The sequence below is a fragment of the Camelus dromedarius genome, chromosome 2 (genome assembly GCF_036321535.1).
Source record: "Camelus dromedarius isolate mCamDro1 chromosome 2, mCamDro1.pat, whole genome shotgun sequence".
NCBI lineage: Eukaryota > Metazoa > Chordata > Mammalia > Artiodactyla > Camelidae > Camelus > Camelus dromedarius.
In genome coordinates this window covers 21,713,068-21,725,587 of record NC_087437.1, presented here as the reverse complement: position 1 = coordinate 21,725,587, position 12,520 = coordinate 21,713,068, and the positions used below count along the sequence as shown (strand labels likewise).

The window sequence follows — 12,520 nt, the reverse complement described above, 5'->3', positions numbered from 1 at the left end:
AAAAAACATCACTGAGCTATGTTTCATGGCTGGCACCTCACTGACCTAATAACACTTCAACTCTGCAAGAACTGGGCCACTCTTGGTAACATCTCTTGGGCCAAGAGTGTCCCAATGAACCTAAATCTGAGGAGAGAGGAAGAAAAAGGGAGAGGAAGAAAAAGGGAGAGTTCACCAGGACAAAATGCTGAGAACGTGTTCAGATGAAAGAATCCAGGAGTCTTTGAGAGCTTTTGTTTTGTTCCCAATGGTTATAAATACTAACTTGCTATCAAGCTAAAGGTTCAATTATGTACTAATTTATATTGTCTTTCTATCAAATTATTGATGAATAGCATTTTAACCCTAAGCAGAGACTCATTTACCAAACCTCAAAATTCTAGTTTGCATCGATTTTTATCTATAAACAGTACACAGTATACATCATCAAGGACAAAAAAAAAAAGTGAAATCAATAGAGCCATAAAAGGTGGCATTTAAAGTGACAAAGTGAAATGAGACAAAAAGTCTACTTGTGCCTTTGCTCATTCACTGTAAATGAGTCAGTTCTGAACCTGCTTTGTTTTTTGTTTTTTGTTTTTTTCATTTCAACAATGTAATCTAGATTCTGAGTACCTGCTATGGGAAAGAAGTGTGAATACAGCCAGTACTTTCTAAGGCATTCAAATTTGCTTGTTCAAGAGGAGGGTATAGCTCAGTGGTAGAGCACGTGCTTAGCATGCACAAGGTCCTGGGTTCAATCCCCAGCACCTCCATTAAGAAATAATTAAGTAAACAAACCTAATTACCTCCTCCCCTCCCCGCCAAAAAAGTTCAAAAAACTTTTTTGCTTGTTCAACATTAGTTTTAAATCACAGATTGTCATGCATCGCTTTGGATTTTACAATTGTGATCACAGAGACAGGTTTACTCATTTATTCGTGGAGTGCAGAGGGCCCAACATGGGACCAAGGAGGATGGTCTGGACAAGCCGACCTTGGTCCTAGGTATAATTAACATGACTGATCCTTCCACTCACACTTACCAATGTTTTAAAATCAAATTTAAGCCAAGTTCTATGCTGACAGCATGGCTAACATCTCTTGTTTCTTGGTTCTCCAACAAACTGAAGGGGTTGTCATTTTTTTTAAATGTGTTATTTCCTGGGCTGGATCTTTAAACAATTTATTAAGTTTCTCCATAATAAAGTAATTCTGGTTTCCTCTAGTATTGAGTTTCTCCTGTCAACTATTCCCCCAAACCTTTTGTTTTTCAGCAGGAAGGCCCTCCCACAAACCTTCCACCAAGAGATCCATCCTCCTCACTATCAGAAAAAACTCAGCTTCTCACGATTTCTTCATGGTTGGCTTGGATTATTTTTGAAGGCACATCTGTGTGCACTGAGTTCCCAAATGTTCTTATAGTTTTTCACAGCACTAAATTGCTCAAAAGAGCAAAACAAAAATGATAGCTTATTATTATAAAGTCTAAAGTTCCCTTAACAACTGGACTTTATGAACAAAAGACCTGTAACTCCTCTAGAAAGTAAAATGCTCTCTGATAAAACAAGTGTTTAAATAGGAGAAAAACTCTCCTAATCAACCCTCCTGCCCTTCCTGTGCCCACAGTAGTACTAAAAAGCAACTTTCTTTTACAGATGCCATGCTACATGTTTCTTACCAAAAAAAGGCAAGTAGGCACCTTTAGACACAGTAGTATTGAGAAGAAATAAAATGATCCAAGTTGACACAGCCTCACATCTCATGTGATTTTACAAGTCAGCAAAATTTCCAGCAATCGGCATTGTACAACTGCTTTATAACCAATAAACCTGTAGGCAGCACAAAGGCCTCTTTCTCTCAGATTTTTATCACTATCCAGAATGAAATGTTGATTTGGATTTCTGGATGTTGAAACAAGCAATGGCCTGAAGTGGCGGCCTTTCCTTTCATATCCAGAGCGCAGGCCCTGAGAAGGCACTGGACCAGCTCAGGAGAAGGTAAGGCAGAAGCAGGAAATGGACCGAGCGCTCAGGCGGCACAAGGAGGGGAAGAGCGAATGCCCTCGGCTGGCTTCCGTTTTGAGACTCCCCAGGGGGATTAATGAGGTTCATCAGGGAGGGCAGGAGGGGACATTTTCTCACAGCCAACTCAGCTGGTCAAATCTGAGGCCTGGCAGTCCTGCCTCTAAATCACTTGTTTCTGACCTGGGGCCTTCCCCGAGGGATCAGCACCCACCTGCAACTGCAGCAAGTCCACACTGACGTCAGAACTCCCTGAGTTTGAAGACCATGAAGGGAAGTGTCCAGGTCTGGGTTCAGCCTGGGGGTTTTGACCACAGTTCAAAGATCTGAGATCAAGATTAGGGCTAGGACCCTCAGCTACCCCAGAAGCTCCCAGCAGTGCATCCTGCCACCGCAGGGGAAAAAGTCCTTATCAATCCGGTCTCCCTAGAGTCCTCAGGCTTATACACAAGGTGAGTCTCACCCCCTAGGTCCAGAGTCATCTCCTGGATGACTACCAACTCTCCTCCAGCACCCCAGCTCCACCCCACAAAAGACGGTGGGAGCAGGACAGAATTAGCTTTATGGTGCACCCAGAGAAAGAGCTGCTGTCTCCGCCTCCAGGAATGCTTCAAGGGTAAAGGAGAAAAAGACAAAGTGGAATAATTTTAAAAACAAAACCCAGAAAGATTCATCACTGTTTTGTTTGTTATTAAAGTCTGGCTCACAGAATGTTGGGAGTGTCACCAGCTAAAATCTGTGGCCATTCTAAGCATCTGCTGGGGTTACCACAGATAAAGCCTTGCATTTTCTTAAGCTATTATGTTATTTGAGCTCTCAGTGCCTGAAGTCAGTAGGGCCCTTCCATCTAAGCTCAGCTCAGCCACTTATATCAACAAGTGACCTCAGAAATGTGCTTTTATCTATGTCTCAGTTTTCTCAGCCGTAAAATGGGAATAATAATTGCACCAATCTCATAGGATGGTTTGGAGAGACTTCAACATATTGCTTGTAAAGTGTTCGGTACAGTGTCTGGTCCATGGAAAACATTCTATTAATACTAGTTACTAATATTACTATCATTATTTTGAGGAACTTACATAATATAGTTATTTTACGCAGAGTTGTGGTATATTAATCTGGAATTTAATATCTGGGCGTTTTTTAAAGTGTATGAGACATTAACTACAATGTACTGCCTGATTTTGTATTTGGATGTCCAATTAACTGTGACTAATGTAATGATTATAAAAAGGTAATCCCTCTATACTTGGCCACCACCCCCCGCCAGGTAATCATCTCTCAAGCTGTATTTCCCCTCAACTGCTATCTCTTCTTGGCTCTTAAAAGAACAAGCATCACTGCCAGGTGAAGACGGTGATCAACTACAGCGTGAATGTCAACAGGAAGGATGTGTGCCATACAACAGCTCCCTCGATGCGATGTGCAGCTCAATGAAAAGGCTGTGTTTTGATTTGCAAAATGGCTATTTGCAACATCTGTTCCAAGTAAACAAATATTGTAAGCGACTTCTTGAACTTGGATTCTGGTTTCGGAAGCACTACTTTCTGTCTTGTTTCTACAGGTGATGAGACTGATCACAGTTCTCTCACTCTAAAACTTACCCCAAATTCCTGGGTCATAAACACCACGGCTATTGCTCACCACCTCCCGAAAGCGTAGACTGTCTTTCCCAAATACTCTCTCAGTCCAAGGACCCTGGGTCCATCCGTTTGGATATTCTGCCCCTGACAAGCTAACCTCTCATGTCCTTTCCAGATGCCTCCTCGACTGCACTGTATGCAGATTCCCAGGTCTGCAGCCTTGCCCACCCTCATTCTGTGTAATCAACCTTGAATTGGCCAGTCATCCCCTGTGTCTCTTCTCTTCCAGTGACACAGATGTCCTCCCATTGGCCATCAAGTTTCCCCCTTTCGATTAGGTCTCAGAGGGCTTTTGAACTACAGAACATCTCCAACTGGAGCGTCCTGCTGCCAACTCAAATTAATCTTGGGGCTGGTAACTTTGAAAAGTTAGGGTTAATGAAAAGAGCTTGGGGCTAGTGGTGATAAAACTTGAGCAGAGCCTCTGGCTTCACCACTAACTAGTGTTATCTCAGTTCCTTCTCTACATAATGAGGGGGTGGTCTGGATAAACTGCTGCCTTACAGCCCTAAGGTCCAAAATGCTCATCCTCCCCATGTCAAGATACATTTGTTTGTTTATTTGTTCATGGCGTAACTATTGAGTATCGAATACCGCAAAGCTATGAGAGATTAAAGATCATTCCCCAAAAAGCTTGCCATCTAGAATGAGAAATGAGACAACCACATCGACAACTGTAAGAAACAAGAGATTCTGTCACAACTGGAGGTGTTTACAAAATAAAAAGAACAGTACATGACCAGCACGTCAAACCTGAAACGAAAAGAATTTTCAAAATGTCTTTCCTCCTCCACATCGAGTTTTTTTACCAAATGCTTTCCCCTTTACATCATTTCTTAAATCTGTGCTCTCCACTCTGCACTTAGAATCACATGCTTAAATCCAGGCCCTAGGCAACTCTCCTCTGCTCCGATTTGACCCCTGTCTCCAGAACTGCCGCAAATGGTTTGTGATTCCTCACGAAGATATGAGAATCATCTCATCAGGCTGGTTTAGCTTGGCCACTATCTTGCTATATAGCTCTAAGGTGGCCTCTCTCATTTTACGGAGCACCCACATCAATACTATTTACAAAGTTGTCCCTACTTCACATCCTCCCTCCCACAATCAGTACTGAGAACATTATTTGTGCTTAGTTCTGGGTGGGATGTCTAAGTCACAGGCAATCAGAAATTCCAAGAGCTTACACTCACTGGTCAGGAAGTTGGGATATGTACTAAAATTCAACAACCCGGGATACTAAAGATGAGGGGGATACTAGCACAGACAACAATAATGAACGTTAAGAGGGCTCAGAAGAGGGAGAGTTACTTTCTAGCTGCAGTGATCAAGGAAGCCTTCTAGGAAGAGGTCAAACCTGAGCCACACCTGCGAGCATGTGCAGAACTTCAACAGGGAGGGAGGCAAACAGGGGCCAAGGGTCCAGCATGACTAAGGTAAGGAAGGAGGGCGGTTTCAAGACCAGGAAATTGTTAGGTGGGGCTTGTGTGAGAGGGTACTTTTTGAAAGCTCCAAAGCTGCTAGCAAGCTTAGTAGCAGGAATAACTAATTTTCTGTTTAAGCCAGACCACAAAGTATAGGAGGCAGAGGAGAGTAAGAAAGTTTATCACAGACATAGAAAACAAACTTATGGCTACCAAAGGGAGAAGGGGTGGGGAGGGATAAACTTGGAATTCGGGATTAACAGATACACACTACTATACATAAAGAATAAACAAGGTCCTACTGTATAGCACAGAGAACTATATTCAGAACCTTAATAGCCTATAATGAAAAAGAATCTGAAACAGAATACATATTTATATAAATATGTATACCTGAATCACTTTGCTGTACACCTGAAACATTGTAAATCAATTATACTTCAACTAAAAATAAAAATAAAGAGAAAGTTTAATAATCTAACCAAACTGAGGAAAGTACCAGCAGGGGGATGGTAAAAAGAGCCCTAAAATCAGAAAACCTGGGTCCCAGGCCCAGCTTTGCCAAGGGGCTTTAGCAGCCACAGCAAGTCATTTAACCTTGTTGGTTTCGGTTTTCTCATTTGTAAACTGAAGCAGCTGAACTGGCTGACCTCGAAGGTCTCTACAGTCCAAAACTAAACCAACTGTATATTATTTCTGCCATTAAAACCTTTATCTTGGGGGCGGGGGTGTGGAGGGAAAGGCAGGTATCTATATCCCCTTTCCATATAGGCTTCTCCTGAACTAAAAATTTTCCCCCTACACTTACTAATTTTATGCATATGCCTCACACATCATAAATTTAACACTTAAAGAATGTTCAGTATGTGCCCCCAAATTTTGTTGATGGCTTACAGGTTATTTAAGACATGTGTGCAGCACAGCCTTAACTTCCTACTAGTGTATCCAATACCACAGCCCCAGGGTAAAATGTCTCTGGGCGACCCATAAAATGTGACAGGGTAAATAAAGGGGAGAAAAGTGAGAACTCTGCCACTCATCTAAAAGACCGCTTCCTTTTAATAGTACCAAACAAAGCCTGAAATAACAGTAATGTAGAAAAGTAAAGCGGAATTTTTTTTTTAATTTTAGAAAGTCTTACTTAAAAATGCAGCTTAAATGAGGAAAGTTTTTGGCACTGAAATGCGCTGAAAGTTGGCATTATTTATGCCGCATCCAGAGGCCCCCCTGCTCCAGGAAAGGCACCAAAACCAGAAACCACGGATGCGATTTCACTCCAGCCCTATTGATCCTGTGTACAAAAAGGCCAAAGGCAAATAAACCGGTCACAGAATTCAAGCGAAACAGGCTGGATCAGAAAGCCTCACCGGCAGCACACCCCAACCCCCCAAAGTTTAAATGAGAGAAAGGAAAACAGAAAAGTTAACAGAATGCCTAATTTCATGCAGAGAATCATAATGCAGTTCTCAGGCTTACTGTGTAAGCAGCATAAATACACGAGTTAACACCTGCCCGCACTACGTGTTGCCCGGACTGGGCAGGACGCGCCGGGGAGCCGCCTCCCCAGCCAGGGAAACCGGAGAGACTCCTCTGGAGCCGCTGCGCGCGCCAGCGACAAAGTAAAGCCTTGTATTCTGCCAGGCTTCTTCTCGGACCCCACCGCCGCGCCGCGCCGCGTACCTGCCGCAGCCGTCCCGCTGTCGAGCCCGCACTCCCGCTCAGGATCCAGGCGCCCGCGGTCCACTCTGCAGCTACCTCTCGGCGCCCGCCTAGCTGCGGCGCTCGCGCCACTACGCATGCCCGGCCGGCATCCGGGTCAACAAACTCCGAATCCACTTGCCGGGTTTTGGCTGCGACTACCAAGGGAAAGGACCAGAAGCCGAGAGCTGAAGTGGAGCTGCAGGTGATGGGCACTGCGACAGCCTACTGCCCACAGCTACCCAGGACGCACCTTCCTCCATGCCTAAAGATGACCGTGTACACAATTGGAATGATCTTAGCACAGTGGTTCTCAAACTTGAGTGTGGATGAGAAACACCTGGAGAGCTTGTTGAATCACAGATCCCACGCTCAAGAGTTCGGATGAAATGTAGATCTAGGGTGAGGCGCGACTATTTGCATTTCTAATATTTTCCCAAGGGAAACTGGTGCTACTAATACGGATGCCACACTTGGCGAACCACTGGCCATGAGAAAAGATATATATTTGGTATAAAAAGAGCAAAGTTTTCTCTCTCCTTCCCCCCTTTTTGGGGGATTTCTCATAACACTTCATTTCACAGCCACACCCGCTTAAAAAATGAATGACTACAGCTCACACTCAAAGGTGGGCTATTTCCTCCAGCATGTGAGTCAAGCAAATGGAATGCAACCACAAGAGTTCTCACATAGTTTGCATGTAGCATAACCTATAGTTGTGGTTTCTCCGCTCTGTCCAGGCAATAGGAGGGGTCCTTATTTTGCTGCCCTTAACTCAAGTCCTGTGTGGCCCCTTAGCACCTAACACAGTACTGAATACAAAACAGGTACCGAAGAAATCCTGAGATGGTTTAAGTAGGGCTGGACAGATGAAGAAGAAGGATGTTGAAATTATTTTAGGAACCCAAAGGAATTGATAAGTAATTAAATATGGAAGTATGTGGGCTAAGGCTGAGGAGGATAAGAGTTTCTCCCTGCCTTCCACCTAGAGAAATCAGTGGATTTAGTGTCCTTATCTGAGTCCACATATACAGGAGGAGTTGTAAGTTCTCACAATATATTCCTTTAAAAGTGAAAGACACATCTGCCATATAACCCAGCCACTCCACTCATAGGTATTACCCAAGAGAAATTAAAACATACATACACAAAAAGACTTGAATATAAATGTTCACAGCAGCTTTTTTTTCACAATAGCCCCAAATCAGAAGGAACCCAAAAGCCCATCAACAGGTGAAATAATAAATTGTGGTACATTTATGCAATGGAATACTAATCAGCCAAAAAAAAAAAAAAGAGGAAAGAATTACTCATAGGCTTAATCATTATGATGAATAGAAGAGGTCAGAGACAAAGGTGTGATTCCATTTATATAAAGTTCAAACTAATCTAAAATGAGAAAAAACAAATCAGTAATTGCCTGGAGCCAGGGGTGGAGGGAGGGGTGGCCTGTAAAGGGGCAGTAAAAATCTTTTGGGTATGATGGAAAGTAAATCTTGTTTTGATTGTAGTGGAGATTTCACAGGCATATACAACTGTTGAAATTAAATTGTATGCTTTAAATTTATGAAATTTATTTTATATAAATTATTTTCCAATAAGGATAAAGAATAATTAATCAAATACTCCTATGGGCTCTTTATTTAATGGGAATGTTGACCAAGATAAGTTTATGAGGAAGTGTAGACTCTATGGTGTAACTTGATTTGGAGTAAAGGCAAAAAAAAAAAAAAAAAAAAAAAATCACCCTCTGTAGAGGAAGCTAAAAATAACCAGTATAAAATGTTTAGAACAACTCATCTCTAAAAGTAACCAACTCCCAAATGTAATTTGTAAATCTATTGTTGATAAAACTGAAGTTTTTCACAGAAGTACTTCCCAAAGGTAAAACAAAAACTAGAGTATATAATTAGAAATGCATAACCAATGCATAATAATGATGAAGAAAAAATTGTTATTTGCAAAACTGATTATATATCTACCAATGAGAAATAAGGTCTTCAAACTGTGTTTCCAGGAGCCTGGAGTGTCATGGAGATGATAAACAAGCAGAGCTCTGGGTCAAGGACTCCAGGCCACATAGCACACTATTACTTCTATATTGGGGTATCCTCTGAGATTTTATTTGATATAACGGTTCCACTGATAATTAAAAGAGTAATAGTTTAGGATGTGGGGGTATAGCTCACTGGTAGAGCATGTGCTTAGCATGCAGGAGGTCCTTGATTCAATCCCCAGCACCGCCATTAAAAAAGGGGGAAAAAAAGAGTAATAGTTTAAAGCAATGGAAGTAATGGCTTTAGATTGGAGAAATTCACAGAGAAAAAAAGCTGTATTTGGTTGGCACAAGTATTCTGGTCATCAAAAATATATGGTCTAGTTATAGCAACCATATAATTTCACTATTTTCCAGAACAGTCTCAATTTTAAATATGTGTTTATCACATGAATTTATGCTCAATCATGTGTTCCAACTGTTGGTTGAAAAAATAAAATCACCAACTTGAATGGAAATAGGATAATTTTCTGGCTTTTCTACATCTTACATAAAATATTGTAATATAATATTATTAATAAAAATAATAATAATAACAACATAGCTCAGTTATTGTGCTCCTACTATATCCCACTCACTATTTTAAGCACTTTACAACGTTTCCTTGTAGAATAGCCATGACAATCCTATTAAGCTGACCTCATAGGTTAGAAAACTGAGGCACAAAATATTTTTTTCATAATAACATAATCAAATAAAGACTAAATAAAAACTAAATTGTATATATGTGCATATACGTATATGGATATAAATTTATTTTATACAAACAGTCTTTGCTGATTTCACAATTCCCAGTAATCCTTCTGGATTATTCATCTGTTTTCCCAGGCTCAGTGACACTGGGAAGGAGACCATCAGGAGCAGAACTCCAGTGTCACCACCATTATCAGCTTCACCACCATCTCTAATGTCTATTCCATGTTATCTACATGCTAAACTGCTGTGCCAAGAACTTCATGTTCTTTATCTCATTTAATGCTCACAAGGACAAAAGTAAAGATTCAGAAATTTTAGGTAACAGAGAGGAGTGAATGAATGGTGAGCTAGGATTCCAATTCAAATCCAACTCCAAATGTGTCTTATTCATCACAAGTAGTCCCTGCAAATTTATAATACATCCCATATCCTAAGCAAACAACAACAACAACAACAACAACAAAAAAAAACCAAGTCTTTGGGGTTATAAAGTAAGTTTTTGTGAACATGGTTAGTGTTAGTTCCCAGAGCCTGATGTTTTCTAAAATGCTTATAACCACAACATCCAGCTGCCACCCAGCCCTGATCCTGATCCTGAAATCAGCTGCTACCTATGAGCACCAATTTACCTCCCATTTCAGGAAAAGTTGGAGCATTTTGAATGACACTGGGTAATACCAGGAAGTATGGTGGGAACATTTTTACTTTATTTGGCCTTTTTTTTTTTTTTTTTTTTTTTTTCAGAATAAAGGGAATAGAGAAGAATATAGGTAAAAAAGGCTAAGATTCAGTTTAACTCTAGCTTTACTTTTTACATCATTTGGAGGAGAAAAGAATAATCTGAGACATAAGACAAAATTATGCAAAAACCTCTCTCTCTCACACACGCACACACACACATGCATACATTATTTAATGGAGATTGGATCAAAATAGCTAACCAAACACATGCATCTATACCCTACCTACCACATAAAATTTCAGGAAATATCTACCAATGAGAAATAAGATGAAAAATAATAGAGAAGATACCTTTAAAAACTTAAAAAAAAAATCCTAGGAAAACAAGAAAACCTGCCATCAACAAACCAGAAATGTTAAGAAAAAACAGAATACAGAGAGGATCACACCTCAGGGAAAGAAAAGGGAAGGAACGTTGAGCTCAAATCATATGGAAGAGGAGGTGAAGGCAAAGGGTGAAGCAGCGGGAGGGGTGTGCAAGCTCAGCTCAGCTTAACAGACGAACAGTTGGAAGAAGGACACTGAGGTGCTGGTCGGAGAGAGTAGCTGGGGAAAGAGGTTTGAGTAGCTAAGCTAGTCAAAAACTTTCTCCTCCCCAGCTGGTCCAAATTGTGACCCAGGTAGCTACAGACTTCCAGGAAGAACACGAGTTTCCCACACCTTGAGGGTGAACTACCAACACAGCCAGGCCTCTGGAGTACTGTTCCTCAACTAAAACTGGAAGAGGATGTCCCCAGTGAATAAAAAGGTAAAATGCACAGAGATTCTAAAACACAAAATTGAACAGATAACTAAACACTGTATCATCCATTTGAAAAAAAAATCACTATAAGAGAAGCACCATTTCTATAATTACCATGAGATAAAACAGAGCTAGACAACAATCAGAAGACATCTGAAAAGGACAATGGATACCTTCAGTGAAACATGAGAAGATGTTGCAAGTACAGAAATTTTAACTAGAGAGTTGGGAATTTAAAACTTTGATGATTGAGATAAAGAATGAATTGGATGATCCAGGTTTCAGAACAGACACAGATGATGACCAGTTAGGAACTGGAAGATCAAGCTGAGGAATTACTGCAGTATGAAGTCAGCCTGAAAGGCACTGGGGGGAAAGTGGCTTTAGTGAAGAGAAGGATGATCTGGGGCAGTTTCCTTCATTCTCTATCCTCTCTCCACACCTTGCCCATCTTCAGTTGAAAAAACTAAACCCATGGACAACATTAACTGAAATAGATGGGAAACAGGAAAACAGCTGTGGAGTGTGACAGAGACTGACTGTCCCCAAATTTCTTTTCATCTATGATGTATTTATGAAGACGATGACACACCAAAATAATGGGAAAATGATAGACTAGTCAGTTACATACTAACAGACACTGTGGATTGCCCCAACTCCCTTCTTGGATGCCTTCCTGGAAAGCCAAGAACTACATTTCCAAGATTTACTTGTAGATAGGGTTCCAAACATGACTTAGGTTCCACCAAGTCATGTAAGACTTTGGTTAAAATTGAATTGCATGAGGAGACAGAGAAGGCATGATCCTCTTGTGGCAGCTTCCTGGTCCTTTCAGAGTTAGCAACTGTCTTCACAGGTAATTTGGGTAGTTTTGGGAGTCTCATGATGAAGTCCATTTCTCCCAATGACTCTGTATATTATCAATATCTTTTAACAAACCTCTTTATTCTTAAACTAGCAAAAGGGGCTTCAATACTGACAAATGCTGGTCCATCTGGGAAATACGTTGTCTTACTAAAAAATGATCAGTAAAATAAATGAGAAAATGAATATTAGGAAACTGAAGTACAAAAATCTTAGTAAAAAGTACAAAAAAACACATTTAACTTTGGGATTAACCTTCCTAAGCAAGACCCAAAACCCAGAAGCCATAAGGGAAGATATGGACAGATTTGATACAATAAAAATTAAAATTTCTGTATGATAAGAACCAACTGACAAAGAGAAAATATTCTCAGAAAAAGATTAATATCCATAATATATTAAAATACTCCTATAAATAAATAAAAAGATACAACCAAAATAAAACTGATAAAGTCCTGAGTAGTCAATTTACAATAAAAGAAATCCAAATGATTAATAGACATACAAGTAGATGCTTAAACTTGCTGGTAAGTAGACAAATGCCTATAAATATATGCCTTACTCCAAAACCAATCAACCAGAATCTCTGGAAATGCTCAGATTCTTTTTATTTTTTATTTTTTTCTTCCAGTTTTATTGAGATATAATTGACAT

At 40.4% G+C, this 12,520-nt stretch overlaps 1 protein-coding gene across 2 annotated transcripts in view; it reads right to left on the bottom strand.

Moving 5' to 3' along the window:
* Nucleotides 1-6,882, bottom strand: part of PLS1 (plastin 1) — a 96,895-nt gene extending 90,013 nt beyond the window's left edge. The window contains exon 1 of one of the 2 annotated variants that reach the window (XM_064491798.1): nucleotides 6,750-6,882. In XM_064491798.1, the coding sequence (XP_064347868.1) occupies nucleotides 6,750-6,867 (118 nt within the window). In that variant the 5' untranslated portion in view covers nucleotides 6,868-6,882. The remainder of the gene's footprint in view (nucleotides 1-6,749) is intronic. The other variant, XM_010976820.3, reaches the window with a different exon arrangement.
* Nucleotides 6,883-12,520: the final 5,638 nt, after the last annotated feature.